This window comes from Lepidochelys olivacea (genome assembly GCF_965140295.1).
Source record: "Lepidochelys olivacea isolate rLepOli2 genome assembly, chromosome: 18".
In the NCBI taxonomy this organism is placed as follows: domain Eukaryota; kingdom Metazoa; phylum Chordata; order Testudines; family Cheloniidae; genus Lepidochelys; species Lepidochelys olivacea.
This window is the reverse complement of record NC_140428.1, coordinates 21,462,505-21,481,866: the sequence shown is the minus strand read 5'-3', so window position 1 is coordinate 21,481,866 and position 19,362 is coordinate 21,462,505. Positions and strand designations below refer to the sequence as shown.

At 56.6% G+C, this 19,362-nt stretch overlaps 1 protein-coding gene across 4 annotated transcripts in view; it reads right to left on the bottom strand.

Moving 5' to 3' along the window:
* Positions 1–1,623: 1,623 nt before the first annotated feature.
* KLHL17 (kelch like family member 17) overlaps positions 1,624–19,362 on the bottom strand; it is a 38,075-nt gene continuing 20,336 nt past the window's right edge. For all 4 annotated transcript variants that reach the window (XM_084651402.1, XM_084651403.1, XM_084651404.1 and 1 more), the window contains 10 exons: positions 18,823–18,944; positions 16,742–16,963; positions 15,386–15,502; positions 12,957–13,170; positions 12,558–12,702; positions 11,558–11,725; positions 10,809–10,897; positions 7,756–7,829; positions 5,854–6,035; positions 1,624–5,085 (listed from right to left, as the gene is read on the bottom strand). In XM_084651402.1, the coding sequence (XP_084507528.1) occupies positions 4,857–5,085; positions 5,854–6,035; positions 7,756–7,829; positions 10,809–10,897; positions 11,558–11,725; positions 12,558–12,702; positions 12,957–13,170; positions 15,386–15,502; positions 16,742–16,963; positions 18,823–18,944 (1,562 nt within the window). In that variant the 3' untranslated portion in view covers positions 1,624–4,856. The remainder of the gene's footprint in view (positions 5,086–5,853; positions 6,036–7,755; positions 7,830–10,808; positions 10,898–11,557; positions 11,726–12,557; positions 12,703–12,956; positions 13,171–15,385; positions 15,503–16,741; positions 16,964–18,822; positions 18,945–19,362) is intronic.

Sequence of the window (19,362 nt, the reverse complement as noted above, 5' to 3'; positions counted from 1 at the left end):
GTTTTTTTGTGTAGGTCCTGCAAATAAATATAGCCACGCTCACAGGGACGCTTCCGACTGCAGCCAATGAATGGCTAATAAAGTGAACCTGTTGGAGCCTGCACTGAATGGGATGTGTCAAAGCAGCCCCTGCCATGGGATGGCTTCGTGTACATCATTTGGAGACCCCACAGTTTGTAGGACTACATAGCGGCCCCTTTCCCCCACCCCGGCTTGCTCCACTCCCAGTAACAGGAGAGGCTGCACAGGGATTGGGAGCTGACAGGCTCTGTGCTTTGGGAAGCTTTATGCAACTGGCAGTTATTTATAGAAACCTGAGAGCAGGGTGAGGGCCTGGGCAGAAATGCAGAGCAGGTGGGCGGCCCTCGGAAAGCGAATACCACGGTGTACTCTAGCATTACTACTGCATGGGGCTGTGGGCCCTTGCTGTAAGTGGCAAGAGGGGGAAAGGTTTCTCCTCTTGAGTCCTCGCTGGGGGCAACTACACCTCTCAGTCCCCTCCTCCCGACCCTGGCCCTTTACCCTGCTTGTGAAAGGAGCTCAGCATTTCCCCCTTGGCTGCAGTGACTGAGTGCAGCTGGCGAGGGCAGCTCTGATCTATTGCAGGCTTCCCCTGCTGCTCAGCTGAGCCAACCGGCCACTCCTGCCTCTAGGCAGGACCCCTGAGACATTCCTAGGTGAAAGCAGGATGTTTCTTGTCTGCTTTTCATTTCCCCCCGGGTGCAACAGCTGTCAGCAACTCTGGGGCTGGGGACTCGCAGGGGGGCTGACTAGCATTCAGACACAGAGAGAGGTGTAAATCAGCAGCCGGTGTCAGATTAAAGCCCCGTTGTGTTTGCACTACTCGGACCCAATGGTGTTTTTCTGCACCTCTAGGAGATGCTCCTTTCCAGTCGCAGCGCACCCATGGTGGGACGTTTAAGAGGCATGTGTTGTGGCACCCTCTTCTGGGGCATGGGAAAGGGCCATGTTTAGACGATTAAATCGCAGCAGACTCATGCCAACCTGCCATCGTAAGCAGTCCACGAACAGCCACTAGCTGAGGAGTGAGGCGAGGGTCAAGTACGGCAACAAACAAGGGGTCTTGGGCCAGTCGAGCCACTCCTTTAGTTCACCTGGACTCTGTGTACCAAGGTGCAAATACCATCAGGGCAGCCGCCCCATGCCCTTGGCCCACGGGACTTCCATGCCCACATTCGCTGGCCAGAGAGGGCCGGGGAAAGATGGATAGAGCGTGTTCTGGCTTATGTTGTGTTCAGCTCACTGGGCAAGTGCAACACAGGCCCCGGTCCTGGGGTGGCATTTGCAATGGTGAGTCCAGGGCAGTCCTGGCTGCAGCCGCCCCATCGGCAGCCATCCACAGCTGCAATACCAGGCTCCGTTCACATTGCAGCCTGCGGGAGGGTCAGAGGGTGGCATGTTCTAAGCAGAGGCTCAGGAATTCCCAAGTTCTTCAGCTCCTCCAAAACAAGGCAACCTTCTCCACCTTGCCGAGCATTGGGGGACTTGCTTCCCTGCCTCAGTTTCCCCCCTTAGGAAAACCTAGCTGGAAATAGCTCGCCTACCTGAAGCCAGGTGAAGGGGGAGAAGAGCAATAAGTGGCTGAGGGGCAGAATCCAGTAATCAAGAAAACCTTTTTATTTTACACATTGGCTTGTATTGCTTGTTCCCCCCGTGTAGTGCAAAATCGAGAAAAAAACGAACAGTAAATGCCTCATAAATAAATCATAACTGACATAAATAAAAATGACATTTGGACAGGGGGGTGAATCAGTGGCCTCTCAGCTAGGCCAAGCGTATCCCTCCGCCAGGCTGGGACTAGAGAATCGCCTTCCCCACCCGCCCTTGGGGCAGGCTCCAGGGGGCACCAGGAGACGCTCCCTGGGTGACGCACGGCAGCCCAGCCCTGTGCCCCCCAGAAGGCAGGCTGCTGCTCAGCAATGCTGCCCTGTTGGGAATACCTCCCCGGGGCCGTTGTCTTAGTAACAATGCTGTGTGTTAGTCCGAGACCACAACGTAAAACGGGAGGAGAAACAAAAAGTTAACAGCGCCTCTGCCCACTCAAGTCTCTCTCTCTCTCTCACACACACACACACACACACTTCCAGCCATGGATTGTCACTCCTTGTGCCTGTGGCAGGCACCCTCCACCAGCGCCGCCCAGCGGTGGCCCCCGGCAGGCTGCTTTTTCAACGGAGGCCTCGGCTTTTTCCAAAGGCTCCACTGGGTCTGAACTGCATCACCACTGGGGTGGAGCGACTGCACCCTCCACACCTGATGCGCTGCTCCCTGCCCCGCCCACCTATCCTCTCAGCTCCAAGCCCCCTTGATTCAGATGAGGACAGTACTTAGCAGCAGCGTCCCCCACACGCCGCAGTATTGCTAACACCAGCTGAAGGGGTGGGGCCATTGCTCTCAAACTGGCAGCTATTGTTTTAACCGAGGTCCACTTCCCTCCCTCAGCAATGCCTTCCTGGCCCCTCCATTTCCCTTCCTCGGGCGCGAGCTGGTTCCCTCCCTTGGTGCGGGGGGAAGAGACTGGCCTATGGTGCCCTCATTCCCTTTGCCCTACTCATGGGCCACAGCAGAAACCCCAGGACTTCTGCCAAGTCATAGCAGCTGGCAGCTCTGAAATGCCCATGGAGCTCTAGGCTTGGCTCTTGGGCTCCCTTCCTAGGATTCTCTTCTGCCTCCTTGGAAGAGGATCCTGGTGTCAGAGGGGTCTTGAGCGTGCAGGTTGACATGAGCTAGCTTGAAACCGGGAATCCTGCTGTGGCTGACAGGTACAGCTAGAAGGGAGCAAAAGGCGGCATGCACACACAGGACTGCACCCCTACTTTGAGTGAGATGGCGTCTTGTGACCGAGTTAACCCAACACAGGGGCCACGAAATAGGTGGATGCTCTTGCCGTGCTATCAGGGAGCTCATTTCAATCACAGGATTGGGGGCGTCGGGACGTCAAAAGGGCGTCGTCAGCAGCACACAGGCATGTGAGTGCCGTTGAACGGTGGCTGGTTCCTTCAGGGACTTGGCAAGGAGAAAGGAATGAAAAGATTGAGAGATTTTAAATCTATTTTAAAAGCCTAAAAATCTACTTCGGCCTGAAAAGCCCAGAACATGTCTTTGGGTAGAGGGCGGGGAGGGCAGCTAGTGATTTTGGGTGCCCAACTTCAGGCTCTGGAGCTGGGCCTGTTTAACGTGCAAAACATCTGTCTTGGGGAAAAAACTGGCCCTTTCTAAAGCATCTCAACGTGGGCACCAAAAAATCTCCGGTCACTTCCGGAGATACAAGTCAGCGAGTATTTTCACAAGTGAAATCTAAAGCATGATGAAGTCGGGAGGAGAGAGAATCAGGGGGCGAAACAAACAAACAGTCCGTCACAGAACAGCCTCCCAGTGCTATTGAGGTATCCATGCTTTAGCCGTTCCTATACACCATGGGGAACACCTGTTAACCTGTCTTCATGCAAACCACACACAGAGCACGGCATATGTAGTGGAACACATCCTAAGCCACCGCCCACGAAGTTCTATGGTACAGGTGGGTCTATACGGCCAACCCTGTGCATTACAGTACAAGATGATTCAACCATTAGAGGGGTAGTTTAAGACAGGGAGTTGCTAGCTGCAAATGGTTCCTTCTGTGCTGGTTTCATGGTACATATGGCCTCTCTCACACACTTACTTCTAGGCCATAGTCATTGTCCAAGAGATCATTTAAAAAAACGTCGCTTGCTCGTTCCTCTCCTCCCTTCCCACGTCGGCGGGAGGGGGGTGGGGAACACCAGAATAATTTAAAAAATAATAAAGTCAATAAGAATTAAAATGAAAAGATTAGTACAATAAATACGAATGGGAGACACATTAAATAAATAACATGGTGCGACCCTGCAGCCTGCACCACCTGCCGGGTCGTACCGTTCTAGGGAACCAAGGGCCTGGCCCAAGCCTAGATCCTTCTTTGTGGACAGGGAAGCCGTGTGTAGGCTGGATTGTTCCCAGCCGCCGGGTTAACACAGTGACACAGACACGTGAGCAGGGGGCAGCAGCGCAGCCATTGGTAACAGTGGGACGGCCACTGCACCCGAGCCGGTGAGCTCATTAAATCCATCTGGTCGGCGGGGGGACCTCCGTAGCGATGGCAAATCAGGACAGACAGTGAGCGGGACGGGGTCAGCAGAGGATGGAAATGCCAGAGGGCTCGGGAGGCTCCGCACAGTTTTGTGGCCTTCTCCCCGCCGCATCCCCCGGCTGCGGTTTTTAAGGCATCGATCAGACACCCGTGTGAGCCGTACGCCGGTCTCGGAGGCTTTACCAGCACGCTGGAGGCTCAGGACCGAGAGTTGGGCTAAGGTAGCGTTCCGAGGAGCGGTGGTACGTTCAGCGGTTTCCTGGAGAAGCACCATATGCGTCAGTCACCCACCCCCAGCGCTCCCGTCCGCCTGGATCCTTCCTCGCGTGGCTGTCCAGTGTGCAGCACGTCGGGGCACGGTAAACCCTAAAAGCAGCAATGGTTTCGACTGGGCCTGGCCGGCCGCAAAAGTCAGTTGAGTTGTGGGCAGGTTTGTGGATGGAGCCGAGAGCTGCCCCCGCCGTATGTGCCAGCAGAGGGGACTCTTGAATGGAAAGTGCCCCTTTCCATTCACCCCTCAGCACGCTGAACTGCAGGGTGCCCCGAGAGAGGCAGAGCCCCCCAGGGGCCTGCGGAATCGCTGTGGGCCAGGGCTGGAGGCAGCAGCCAGAACCCTCCCACTCCGGTCTACAGAGACTGGCTGCTACAGGGGTCAGGCCAGGGTGGCCTGGCGCTCCTCTGCATGCGGCTGCCCGCTGGAGGTAAGGTGCAACTGGATTCTTTGTCAAAGGCTCGTCGAGGACACGGAGAGGGTGGGCGAGGAGGGGGGCGGGAAGTTGAGCAGTTCCAGCACCGCAACCCCCACGCTGCTCCGCCGTGTGAACATGCACGAGGCCGCCACCCACTTGTTGGTGCGGGGGTTGTACTTCTCGATGGAGTTGAGGCTGGAGCTCCCGTCGTTCCCGCCCACCGCGTACAGCCACCCGTCCATGGCCACCAGGTCGTGGGTGCTCCTGCAAGCGACAGCACAGAGGACGGTGTTAGCGAGCCAGGCTTTGGATGTCCCCTGGCAGATCCCCAGCCGGGGTTGAGGGGGTTCGGCCCGCCGGAAGGCAGGCGGGAGTTGGGCACCCGAAAAGGGACACATCAAAATTAGCAGAGCCTTTTGGCTTCAGTGATTTGCCCAGGGTCACGGAGGGAGTCAGTGGGGGAGCCGGAAATAGAACCCAGGAGTCCTGGTTCCCAGCCCCTGGTTCTAACCACATTTTGGTCCATATTTTAGGCTCCTAAATTACGTTATTTGAAGGTGATCCCTCTGCCAGCTACAGGAAGTCCCAAACACCTATGTTTAGAATGTCGAGATACTCCCCCAGTGACTGTGTCATGTGCTTCCTGTAGTCGGGATTGGGTAGCGGTAACTCGGGAATCATTTATGCCCACGTAGGATTGTTAGGGCGGCAAAGCCTCTGCAGGCTGCCCCTGCTTGCTCATGCCTACGTGGTGCATGCAACGGGCACTGCTGATCGCGCAGCGTTGACAGGTGAACACGCAGCATGGAGGTCCCAGACCTCCCAGCAGAGAGCTTCCCGGCGGCCGTGACCGCAGGCCAGCCCGCTCGGTCGGTCAAGCGAGGCCTGGTCATTGCTGCACCTTGATGGCTGCAGCATGATGTGCTCCAGTGGGAGATGGCTCTCTCCAACCCAAGAAATCCCCAAGGCCACCAGTCTCCCCAGCTCCCCAGTTTGGATGGGTGCTGGAGAACGGGGGTTGGGGGTCCCTACCTCCGAATGTTCATGGGGGCCACGCTCTCCCAGGTGTTGGTTTTCGGGTTGTAGCGCTCCACAGAGTTCAGGCAGCTGGTCCCGTCGTTGCCGCCGGCCACGTAGAGCATCCCTTCCAGCACGGCCACACCGGCGCTGCTTCTCCGGCTCAGCATGTTGGCAATGGGGGTCCAGGTGTTGACCTTGAAGGAAAGGGGACCAAGCGCCCGTGAAAGCACCTCTGGGTTAGCGACCGATACCCGGGGGGTGATTATCCTCCCACCCAAGCCCTTCAATGGCGACACCACTGTCCGGTCACACTCCAGACCCTGTTTCAGGGTAGCAGCCGTGTTAGTCTGTATCCGCAAAAAGAACAGGAGTGCTTGTGGCACCTTAGAGACTAACCAATTTATTTGAGCATGAGCTTTCGTGGGCTACAGCCCACTTCATCGGATGCATGCTCTCTGTGCTCTGCTCCCCGTTCCCAACTCTTAAAACAACAGCTCCCCCGGGAGGAAGGACCCCTGTAGGACCCACCATCCACATTCCAGCAGGGGGCAACAAAGAGTCTGCAGCTAAAGCAAGTTACGATGACCCCGGCTGCAAATCTGACCTTGGGTGCAGCAGGTTAAAGTAGAGTCGCCAGCCATCCTGCCTGCTGTTATCAGATGAAGGGCAGAGGTGATGGGGGAGGTTTCCAGAGCCCTGTGGAACAGGCTTTTGAGGGAACACAAAGGCCCCCCAAGGAGATGGCGGGAGGGGAGTTCTACTGGAAATGGTTTTCTGTACTGCCCCGTTCCACCCCAATGCAGCTAGATCCAGCAATTATACTTTGTTCACAAACACTAATACAAATGTCTCTCTCCGCCCCCTCTTGCCCCCCATAAGGAGCTTACAAACATGATCCGCCCAAGTCTGTGCTCAGTGTTTACAGGCACCCTCCTTCCCTAAAGCATCAAACACAAAACTGCCTTAAATCAAGAAAAAAATAAAATGTTTAAACCCCAGAGAGGTTTCAGAGTAGCAGCCGTGTTAGTCTGTATTCGCAAAAAGAAAAGGAGGACTTGTGGCAGCTTAGAGACTAACCAATTTATTTGAGCATAAGCTTTCGATGCCTAATGCATCCGATGAAGTGAGCTGTATCTCACGAAAGCTCATGCTCAAATAAATTGGTTAGTCTCTAAGCTGCCACAAGTCCTCCTGTTCTTTTTGCAAACCCCAGAGAATTATTTTAAAGAGACCTCTGCTGGCAGGTTCAAGCAACTGCAGCTGTTAACAATAGGACCCTGGTCTCCAGGTCCCTAAAATTTGGCTTAACTATTGGGAGCTCGAGCTGCCCATCAGCTTCCGGCCAGAGCTCCAAAGTGGCCATGCATGTGGCCGTGTCTATTTCTACGGCTCTGTCAGGGAGTCCCGTCAGGGAGTCCCAGCGGCAGCCCCACAGTTAGAGGCTCCGATCAGAACATGGTTTCTGACCCCCTTTCTCCTCAGCCAAGCCTCTGTAGGGGAGCCAACCACACCTGTGGGCCCACAACAGTCCGCTGGAGCTTGTCAGCTTGCAATAATGGCCGCACACAAGGTGGCAACACAGCTGCACGTGCTGGGAAAGGGGAGGGATCCGTGCGACCCCCACCGCAGGTGGAAGGGATCGAGAGAATTGAACAGAGACCCCTCATATTTCCAGAGACTTGTTAACCGACCTACAGAATTCCATAGCAGGGCGATAGCTAGCTAGGATGGTTTAACCCCCCCCCCGCCCCCTGAGAGGATCTCGTGCTCCGTTAGGTTCTGTAGCATTTTAGAATAATTTCTGTAGCCCCCTGTTGTGTTTTCCTCTGTTCGCTTTCTATAGGGCTTTGCCACAGGGTCCTTTTCGGAGGAGGGACGGGAAGGAAAGCGTTAATTGCACTCTCTTGCCCTTACCTGCGGCTCAAACTTCTCCACCGTGGCTAAGTGGGACGAGCTATCGTATCCCCCGACGGCGTAGAGATTGCCATCTGCAAAACACAGTCAGCCACAGAGTCAGCCACAGAGCCCTCCACAAGGGCCGTGTTATCGGCAGGGGTGGATCCCGGCCTTATGTGCCACGGGTCTGGGCAGCCAGGAACGCAAAGGAACAGCATAGCAGCCGACAGGCAAATCTACACCAAGCAGCAGGACCCTCCGGGGAGGATTTGCTCACAGAGCAGCTCATGTAGCTTCCCCCTCCCCCCCCCCCCAAGCCTCCGCTGTATGGGGGCCGCATCTGGCGCTGGGAATCATTAAATATTCATCAGGCCATTTCTCTGCTGTGCAGCGAGGGCTCCGTGCCGAGAGAGCAGCCCGGGGAGCTTGCTCGCCTGCGGCTGCCCCCGACCAGCTCATTACGGGCCGTGCGAGCGCTCCCCACCGCCACAATTAAGCTTTATTTTTAGCCAGCGACGGCAGGAGCAGCAGGTTGCCGCGGGGGCCGATCCATAACGCAGCGCCAGGCAGGGAGCACACCACGGGGGGAAAAGGAGCGAGAGCGTGCGAAGGAACCACAGAGTCAGCACGGAGCAGCGAAATTGGAAGCGAAAGAGCAGAGACGAGAGGGGATTAATGTCCGTGCAGCACAGAACCCAGAGCAGCGAGGAGCTGCTCCTGCAGCGGGTGCCATTGGCAGCAGTGACGCGCACCATGGTGAATGCGCTGGGCCAATTAGAGACTGATTTATGCACTCAGCTAGCCCTGTACGGCGGTGCTCTGTTTATCCACAGAATAACCCGTAGCTGTTACCTAGATCATCCCTAGCTCTCAAAGCGCTTTACAAAGGAGGACAGTATGGGATTATCCTAATTTCACAGATGGGGAAACTGAGGCACAGAGTGGCAAAGTGACTTGCCCAAGGTCACCCAGCAGGCCAGTGACAGAGCCAGGAATAATACCCTGGTCTCCCAAGCTCAGGCCAATGCTCCATCCCCTAGGCCAGTGGTTCTAGAAATTATTTGACGTGCCCCCCTTCTTTGTGTCTGTAATAGTTTATGCCCTTCCTCCCTGCCACACAGGTACATAAATCCTGACATATGCAGCATCGGTGCTTCACTTGAATCAGTTTCAGCATCTTTGTTTTTCATTTGAGGTTTATTTTTTCTGTTGCACAAACGAGCCAACGAGCCATTGTAAGGAGAGCAAGCGCAGAACTGCCATTGTGGTCCCGTGCATACGATTAAGTGTGTAACGGATGGATGAATGTACAGGTGACAACGCCTTTGTGGAATACTAGGCAAGCTTCACAGAAATACGTCAAAATGCACAGCGCCAGCTGAGGACGTGACATGTCTGGAGGAATTAGCGTTGCTAGTTATTCCGTGCTGGGGGGTAAAATGTGGGCAGGAAGTTTCTTTTTCCTAAAATTTCTCCTCCCCCTCCCCCAATACTTTCTGCGCCCCCCAGTTTGAGAAGCTCTGTTCTAGGCCAGTGTTTCTCAACCACCAGTCTGCAGACCAGCGCCGGTCCCTGAGATCTCCCTGACAGTTTAGGAAAGCAGCAAGCTGGTCTCTGGTATCAAAAAGGTTGAGAAACTGCTTTAGGCCACACTGCCTCCCCTCTGCCAGCTTCCCCTATGGAGGGCTCCCCTCAGGAAGCGAGGGGAACCGGCCTATTCAGCCCTTGGGTTCTCCAATAGATTGTGGCACAGGCGGAGAAGCCCCAGCTGTGGTGCGGTGACAGGGACCCTGTAGCTCTCTGAACTGGGCTGTGACCACACCTCATTCCACACGGGTCACTAGCCAGCTGCCGGACTTCCCAGGCAAGATTGCTCTGGCCTGGAGGTGAAGCAAGGGGGAATGGGGTCCAGAGTGAAAGTGAAGAGACTGCGCTGCATCTGTGATGGGTTCTCTGGGTGACCCTGGGAAGTATTTCCCCCCCGCTCCTCGGTGCCTCAGTTTCCTCATCCATCAAATAGCGATTGTGATGCTTGTCTGCTTTTGCAAAGGGCCCAAATCTACGCTAGGCATGTGCAAAACATTGGTACTTTTGGGCTTGTGGGGAAAGGAGAAGTGTCCCATTACAAGGATCAGCGTGCGCACAGGGAGACATTTCAACATAAAGGTACATATGAGATCAGACCACTGTTGTTATGTTAAAAGCCGGCTGCATCCGGATGAGGGTTATTATGAAATTTCTTTAGCTCTACGCTGCACCCATGGGGTCATCAAGCTGCTGCGAATTTTGCTGCTCTAGGAAAATCAGCTTTTTCCTAGGCTGGAGGGAGTGTTTTTGACAAAAACCTTCCAAACACAGACAGTAACTGGTCTCTGCACGAAATGTTATTTTAAAGAGAACAATGCTAACCGCATTCAGTTGGGCCATCTGGTTTGGGCTTTGTCATTTCACAGTTCTTCCTACCCCACCCCAGCTCTCATCATAGGTTGACACGAAGGCACGGCCCATGGACTCCAATGTTCCCAATATCCCACCTTGAGCCCAGAACCCCAGGTGGATGCAGAGAGATAGCAAGCTTTCCTCCGCTTTGATCTAAGTCAGGCCAAGATCTGGAGCCTGTTACCATTATTAGAGTACCATGGACCAAGAAAACTATGGTAGTCCAATACACGCAGGAAGAGACAGTCCCTGCCCCAGATCATCTGGAGTGTTTAGCCTATAAGTCAATTAAATGACTTGTCCTCGGTCACACAGGGGGTCCCTGGCAGAGCTGGGAACTGACCCCCTTTCTCCCCAGTCCCGCTGCAGGGCATTAACTCCACCCTCCTTCCTGTGCATGGAGCAGAGCTGCAAACCTGCTCCATTCTGTGCCCGGTAGGCAGTGCCCTTTGGCTCCTGGCACGGGGGCAGCGCGGGTCCCACATCAGCAAAGCGCGGTGGCCTGTCACAGACAGCAGTCAGAGAGTGGGGCTGCAGCTGATAGGAAGCAACGTGCAGGACTAGCCAGAGGAAGGGGCGAGAGGTGACAGAGCCTGGGAGCGCCAAGCAGATTCCACCACGTTAGTGCCTACCTAGTGTCGCCACCCGGACATATCGCCTCCTGGTGCTCATGGCGGCGATCGAGGTCCAGGTGCCCGTCAGGGGGTCGTACCTCTCAGCGCTGCAGCAGGCAGAGACACAGGAACATTAGCAACACTGGAGGGTCTCTGGGAAAACCCGCTGATGCAGCCCTGAGGGGCAACGGAGGACACCAAGGGGTGCGGAAGTGAGGCAAAGTGCTGCCACGGATCAGAAACTGGCTCAGGGATAGGAGCCAGAGGGCAGAAACAAAGGGCTGTTTCCCCACCATGTCACAGGGTTAAGATCAGGGTCCTCCGAGGGGCAGGGCCAGAACCAGCGGGGTTCACGTCTCCACCAGGGACGGAGAAGAGGGGGCCGTATTTGCAGCAGACACACGACGTACTTGTCCAGACTGGATGAGGCTGCACAGAACTTCAGAAGGACCCAGGGGTGCCAGGTGAATGGGCCGACGGAGTTCACTGGCCAAAGGGCAGGTTGGTCTTTCCTGGAGGGCCAGGGAACTAGGATGGGGTCAGGGTTAGAGACACCCACGCAGAACCCCGCTGTGAACGGAGAGGGGATCCCACCCCGGTAGCCCCACAAGCCTTGGGTCCCTTTGGCTGCCGATGAGTCATCAGGCCTCAGGGAGGGCTAGATCTTGGGGACAGCAGATCTTGGGGACAGCCGGGGTGTCTCAGCAGCCCGGGGGTCACGGACACCACACCGAGGGGACGAGCACATACCCAGGAGATCCCCCTACCTGTTCAGACATGAGGCCCCGTCATATCCCCCCGCTGCATAGAGGAGCCCGTGAAGTACCGCCACCCCCAGACAACTGCGCCTGGTGCCCATGGACACCTCCGGCTGCCAGGAGTTGGTAACCGGGTCGTACGACTCCACTGTGGCCAGGTCAGAGGTCCCGTCGTAACTGCGGGGGGATGGGAGAGCGTTGGAAGGCTGGGGAACCTTCAGGGCAGAGCTGAGAGCCTGGACTCCACCGAAGCCCTTGGGCTGAGCACAGCTTAGCCTCAGGTCGCTGCCCAGCCCAGACGCAGGCCGCACTCTCCTCCCTAGCCCAGCTCTTGCCAGCAATCAGGCCCGTGCAGAGCGTCAGCCAGTTGCTGCATTTTTGGCGGGTTCGCTCCCCGCGTTCCAAACCCGCTCCGCCTGCCTGCCCTTCTCACCCCCAGCAGGGATGATGCAGCCCCCGGGGGGCTCCCAGTCACCTGACCGAGTCTGTGTGAATTCACGGGACAGGCTGAGAGGGCCGGGGTCCTGGGTTGCAGCTGAGCCAGGCAGTTACTGTGCATTGAACATGTCCCTGCAGGAGCTGGGCACAGCCAACCTGCTGCATGACATTAGCAGGGCAAGCTTCCCTCACCAGCTGCCTCAGCCCTAACTGAGCAGCGGGAGAAATGCAACCGCAGGTGAGAACAGCCTCCGTCCCCTCCTCTGGCGCCGTGAACAAATGGTGTCAGTTAGTGGCCAGGCTGCTGCTGCACAGAGACCCAGCAAACTCACTCCACTGAGCAGCTGGGGGCAGTGGAATGGCTTCCAGTCTCTGCTCCTCTGGGCTGGGTTTGAACCAGCGACGTTTCCTGTTACCACTTCCCTGGGCCAGCCAGAGCCCCGGCACACAGCTGGTGGCAGAAATGCCCCCTGGGCCCAGCCTTTGTTCTCCGACCCGAATCCAGAGGGGTCCCACCCCAGAGCCAGCATTCCCCTCTCGGTCCAGCTCAGTGTCCTGCTCCCCACCTTACCCGCCCACAGCGTACAGCTTGTTTCCGATGGCAGCGACGCCCACCCTGGCCCTCCGGGTCGACATGGAGGCCACCATGTGCCACCGATCCGTCCGCGTGTCGTAGGCTTCGCAGTCTCCGTGGATGGCGAATAAGCTCCCCCCACCTGCAGAGGGGAGTCACAAGCAGAGCGAGTGAAGGGCAGGACCCCTGAGGTTTCCAGGGAGTCATTGGGTAGGGGGAGCCATTGACATACCCCTCCCTGACCCCCAGCTCTGCCCAACATCCCAGTGACAGGCCCTGCCTGCAGCCCCTTCCCCGAGGGTGGGACAGATGCCCCATGGGAGGCAGGTGATGGGCCCCTCCCCCAGGCTGCACACAGGCACCGTATTCAGCCCCCTTGGCCTGGCTGTCCCTTACCCACGGCGAAGAGCACAGTGCTGGCCCCCTCGCACCGCCGGGGCCGGGTCCTGCTGTTGCCGAGGACCCCTCTCTGCTCCGGCATGAGGTGGTACTTGAGGGCCTCGATCAGCAGGTCCTTGCACTCCGAGTGGTGCCGGACCAGGAGCTCCGTGTCCACGTTGCTCATCAGGAAGTCCCGGCTCAGCAGGGGCAGCCGGACGCACTTCATGAGCTGCGGGGTGGAGGGAGGGGAGGGAAAGAGCTGAGTCGGTGGAACAGAGACGGGTTGGGGTGAAGATTAGAGTGGGCTCCTCTCTTAACAACCCCAAGAGCCTCGGGATCCTGACAGGACTGGATCTCCCTCATCTTCCTCCCAGTGGAAGGGAGGGCAGCCACCCCCCGGCGTATGCCTGGCAGCAACTCCACCCTCATCTCCTCCGCAGAGCCCAGGACCCTCCCACTGCCCTGGCAAGAGCCTGAGACCCACTGCTACTCCCAAATCCCAGGCTGGCCCTGCACTGGCTCCCACAGCCTGGTCCACGTGCCAGCACGGCTACCTCAGTGACGGATCAGCTTGGTTCTCCCCTTGCCTTAGCCACGGCCTGCTCTGCTGGGCGCCGGTGCCCGGACAGTGCCCTGCTCATAGCCAGCTGTGCCCTCTACCCACCTCTTGCTCCCAGCCACACGCTTGGGATTGCTAGAGAGGCTCCAGATGCAGGAGACTCAAGTGCACGCAGCTGAATGCGGACTGCAGAGTGCAGCCAGGGCCTTAGTCTGGTAAAACGGCTGAGTCCCTTCGCAAACTGGAAAGCCCTTCCTACGCCACGGCCTGCTGGGCTGGCGAGCTCTGGCTCCCTCGCCTGCAGCAGGGCTATTAAAAAAGTTGCCATGACAGGACTGAGCAGCAGCTCAAATGCCATACAGACAACACCTGTGCCTGACAACCGCAGGGACCTCTGTGCAACCCACCCAACCAGCCCCCACAGCGCCAATGCCAGCCCTACGTCAAGTGCATCTTGGGATGCATATACTCCTATTTGCGTATCATTTCCCAGCATTCTCTGCAGGCTCGCAGCTAGTTTCTTAGCAGGCCTGGTAGCAAAGCTGCCAGAACAAAGGGAAAGGTTGCCAGGGTACACACGGATGCATTTTTCTCTGGGTTTATTAATAGGTGCCAATATTCATACTTGCGATGCCACAGGTATCCGCAAGAGGGCATGCGAGACTCATGCAGAGTTTGTGGCTCCAACCTAGGGCTATGCTGGGAAAGAATCCCTGTCGGGAAAGGTTTTGTTATTCCTGTTACTGTTTTGCTTAAGCAGGCGACAGGCCTGTGGTTAATTTGCTCCTTGTCACAGACACAGAGATCTGAGCACTAGATAAAGGAAAATCCGGCCTAAAAACGTTGCAGATTTGCCAAGTTTGGCTTTTCAGAGCAATCCTCAAAACCCAGCCCTAGAGACAAAAGTTTACCTGATGGACCCGTCACCCACCCAACAGCCCTGCTGCCCCACTGAAGCCCTGGCTCTGCCATGGATGCCTCATGTGACCGTGGGCACGTCGCTGCCCCTCTGCGCCTCATTCCCTAAAATGGGGTCGTAGCACCGGCCCCATCACAAGGTAGGGGATTTTGTGGGGCCATATTTGGGGGTTTTAGAGATCCTCTGATGTGAGATAGGAACTAAAGAAATCCCAGGTATGATCACTTTTCTCTGCACATGGAGGAAGATATTCTAATGGACAGGGCCCAGGACAGGGAGTAAGGAGACCTGGGTTCTAATCCAGGTTCTGCTGCAGATTCCCAGTGTAACCTCAGGCAGCCACTCAGCCTACCCACTTCAGCTCCCCCTCTGTAAAATGGGGATAACATGTCCCAACCTCACAAGGGTGTCGGGAGGATGCAATGTGACTGTGAGGTGCTAGGACATGGATATTCATCAGATTCAAACCCCTGCCTTCTAGCCCTGCATAAGGCAGCATGAGCCTCTGTTTGCAGTGGGGTACAATACATGCCCTAAATCAACCCAGTACATTGGAAGGAGCCAGATGCAACAGCCTTGGGCATCCAAACTCCTCTTTCAGTAAAGCTCCTGTCAGACCAGACCTGAGATAGCCAATGGCAGCAAGGGCTTCCAGATCGCACTATGCTGGAAAACTAACTCGTCTCGGTTATACCAGTCAAACGCTACTGGGGGACAGAGCAGAATTTGGCCTTGAGATGGTTGGACTTTCCCCACTTGAGCCAACTTTTCTTTGGTTCCCCCCAACCCTGTCTGGTCACACAGCCTGCAGTTCCCAAGGGGAGAGGGAAATAGGAATATGCAAAAGGGGGGTCTCCAGGAGCCTTTAGACCAGGCCAAACCCACCTCCATCCAGCACCTACGTTCTTAGAGTGGGTGAAAATCCCCTCCCCTGCGATGATCTGCGTTCCCAGCCAGCTCGCCTACCCTGGGGACATGCTGCCTCCTGCTGTCCACGTCGTGTTTGACCCAGCTCAGCACAGCCCGGTACACCTCTTCCTCAGATGGCACGTTGAGGCTGTCGCTAGAGATGAGGTCCAGCACCTGCAGAGGCGAAAGGGAAGTCCAGCTCAGCTGTCCCCTGTCATGGGGAGGGAGGATGGCAAGGAACATGGACGTGTGCACACACACACACACACAACCAGCAGAGCTGCACACTCGGCGCCTTACCACACCTCCATAGCGTGCGGGTAGAGCAAGGCTGGTGTGTGCATATGGGAACGGAGACGCGGCGAGAGCAGAGAGTCAGGACTCCTGGGTTCTGTTCTTGGCTCTGCCTCTGACCTGCTGGGTGACCTTGGCCAAGCCTGTGCCTCAGTTTTCACGTCTGTAAAGTGGGGAGAACAAGGCCAACCCGCCTCCCAGCTGAACCCTCCCACCGATTGGTTAGGGCTTGCCTGTGCACCGACGGCGGGAGGGGCAATGGAAGCCTGGAGTGTCAGTGTAGACACCATGGCAAGTGACAGGGCCTGATTCCCTGCTCCCCTACGCTGGTTCCCCAGTGGCCATGCTGCTTTATTCTCGGCCAGTATTTCCACAGAGCGGGCAGGCGCTGGCTGCTCTGGAGGCGCCCAGGGGGCAGACGGCAGCCTTAATCCTTCTTGCTTTATGTCCCACTTTCCTCCGCTCTTGGGCCACGCTCTCTTCCTGGCAGCAGCAGAGTCCTGCGAGAGAGGGGGCCTGGGCACAGCCCCTGGGGGTCCCCGCCCTGCTCTCTGAGCCCGCTCCCGGCTCCCGGGATTCTTGGAGACACACGTCATGTCTCCCCCGCCCCGTGGAGAACAGCGCTGAGCCGCGCTTAGGGCCCAATCCGCAGACTCTCGCTGACCTCTGGGGGCGTTGGAGGAACTCGGGCAGTGCTGGGTGGGCTAGGCCGAGGCCTGGATGGAGTAGCACAAACCAGCCCCCATCGCTTCCCTCCCTGCCTATAACTACTTCCTCCCTCCTCACCCACACCCCGGCCATCTCCTGCCAGCACGGCAGCCCCTCCCTCCCCCCAGCACCTCGCTGACTCTGTTCCATGGCTAGCCGCTCTGTGTGGGCTAGGGGCTGAGACAGAGAGTGTGCGTGGGGGGGGGGTGCGGAGAGGCGTGAACTAGCCCCCAGGTCCTACCGAGAGGGGATGAAGACACCACGGCGAAGCAGAGGTGACCGGCCAGAGCCAGCGGGCATGGTGTGACATCCCCGCTTGCATCACGCAGCGCTCTGCACCCCCAGGAGAAAGTCAGTGGGAGCCACGCCACAGTGCGGAGAAAAGGCGCGAGGCCTCGGGAGGGGGCTCACCTGCTTGAGCGGCAGCAGCATGAACTCCTCCGTCTTGGACACCTCCACGAAGTGCTGGAGGACGTACTTGTGGGCGGACTTGAGCAGGTCGCTGCAGGAGTGCGTGTCGGCGAAGCCCCGGATGCCCAGGCAGTTGGATGGGTCCAGCTGGCTCAGCAGGAACTTGCAGCAGGCGTCCCGCACGCCGTTGAGCTGGAGGAGGCTGGCGGCTGGAAGCAGCGTCTGCGGGCAGACAGGGAAGCGGCTGGGGCTGCAGCCCACCGCTTCCACCACTGCTGCCCGCAGAGACAGCCCCACCATCCCCTCTTCCTCAAGCAGGGGCCTAATGCTTTCCCCACAGAGACAGGGCCAGTGGTCAAGAGATACCCTGGCCTGGGAGAGCCCTGGGACACAGTTCCTAGGAGGCCAGCTAAGATCTAGGATCCAGAGTGCAGCCCGTGGGCCAAGCACATCCCACAGAAAGTCCCATTGAAAGTCTGCACTTGACCCACTCTCTCATAGTTTCCTTTGTGGCTTTGCGCCTTTATGGGGCTGGCTGACTTCCTCAGATACAGAATGCAGGAGAACCCTTCACCTCCCAGGCGATGAGAGGCAAAAGTGCCTATAGAAAGATTCCCATTAACCTCAATGGGCCTGAACAGGCCTTACAAGAGGCAGGGTGGAGTGGCAGCTCTCAAACAAAAGCCTGAACCACCCGCATCTCTGCAATGGGTTCTCCCATCCCACCCCCGGCAGGCTCTGGGTGTCACGAAAAACAGCTCGATCCTTTCCTTGCCAGCAGCTTAGTCAGTATAAAATGAATCAGCAGCCACAGAGCGGCTGCCGGCTATTTTAGAGGAGTGCCCCGAATTCTACTCTTTGTGCTGAGCTGGAGCGAGGTTGCAGGACTCACGCCCCATCCCTCGCAGACCCTCACGAAGATAGGGTAGAGGAGGGTCACGTCAGGCCAGCGCAGAAAGCAGAATTTGGAAACAAGCGAGAACAACAACAACAGGTTCTGTGGCCAGCTGTCTCGTTCTTTCCCGAGAAGGCCCCTGGGCTGTGTGATTCAGTTACACGGAGCTGAAGACTCAGGGACATGGGATCAGGGACCGGAGGGGAAACAAGTGTCTGAAAGAAAAGGCAAAGCTGATGGAGACTCGGATTTTCTCCCCTGCCCTTCCCCCAAATCAGTACAAATTTAATATAAAGCTTTTGCAAGTTTTTCATTTCAAAAGACAAACAGGTTCTTTCCAGGCAAGAGAGGACTGCAAAGATGCTTGTGTTTTTGAATTGGGGGGAAGAAAAAAAAAACAGTAATTTTGTTTGATTTCATGGAGTAGCAAAATTTAAGGGGTTGGAGCCCCCGCCCCCATTCCCCCCTGGATACACACACACAGGTAAAAGGCTGGTGCAAGATTTTGTAGGAAACTAACTTTTCATTTCTGCACACGTAGGCCAGGCTGCACCTAGGCTAGACGTCTCCACTAAGGTGCGACATCGTGTACTTTCCTCATGGTCAAGCTGCTGATCTGACCTGAGCTGCACTTCATGATTCTCGGTGCTCGGAGTGGCCGGAGCATCAGATCCAAAGCTGAGAACGACAACTGGCCTTCAGCCCAGTTGCTTTGTTATTTGGTTGCCCAGGGCTACAGGGTAATAGGATTTTTCCAGCCCTTGTAAAGAAACTCCACAAAAGCCCAACCCAGAGGGAGAAGCTGAAACAGGCTCGGTTCCAGACCAAGCAGCTGGAGAGAGACCAAAGGGCGGATGATGAGGACAAGCACCTGCAGTTCCCACTGAAGTCAGTGACAGTCGCAAGCATTCAGCGCCTCTCAGGATTCGGTCCAGTTGTGGCAGAGCCCATGGGGCAGCCGTTCCCAGCACGAGTGATGGGCCAAAGCCCTCGCAAGCACTTTGCCTCTGGGCTCAGTGAAAGGAGGAACTCCACTCCCATCCAAAACTACAATCAGGCGCAAGGCACTGTCTTGGTGCCAATGTTTGAAGGTCATGAATCAGGTCCCTAAGGATGGATCTTTAGTCCTCTCCGAAGGGCAGCAGGGCCGAGGGATAGGTTTTAGGGGGGAGGGGGAGACTCCTACCTGCACATTCCCTTCACCCACCACGATCTCCGCAGTGTAAGCATATTGCACCAGCTGATCCAGGGCCTGCGGGTCAATGTCGTGCAGCGTCACATGGGTCTGGCGGCTTTCACTCATCTCATCTGTGGGGACGCACGGAAAACTCCAATGAGGCCCAGCCAGGCAGGCACGCGGCCCAAGAGCACTCTCGGCCATGCATGGAACAAGTCAATGGTTCTGAACAGAACAACAGTTTCCCCAGGTATATTACTGGGATCCCCAGCCATCGATTCTTGGGGCTTCTCCCCTGCACCTTTAACTGGGGATCCCCCACTGATTACTTAGGGATTCGCTGTGTCAGCTTTAACTGAAGACCCCTGCTCACCGATTCCTTGGGGCCTCTCCCTTGTCTTTAAACCAGAGGTTCCTCCACCCTAATTTCCTTCTCTCATAATTTCCTCCTGGCATCTCTCCCTTTCTGTTAACTGGACTCCTCTCTCCACCTTGCCTTTAAACTAGACATTGAGCTGAGGACAGGCTATAGTCAGCTCTGACATTCCC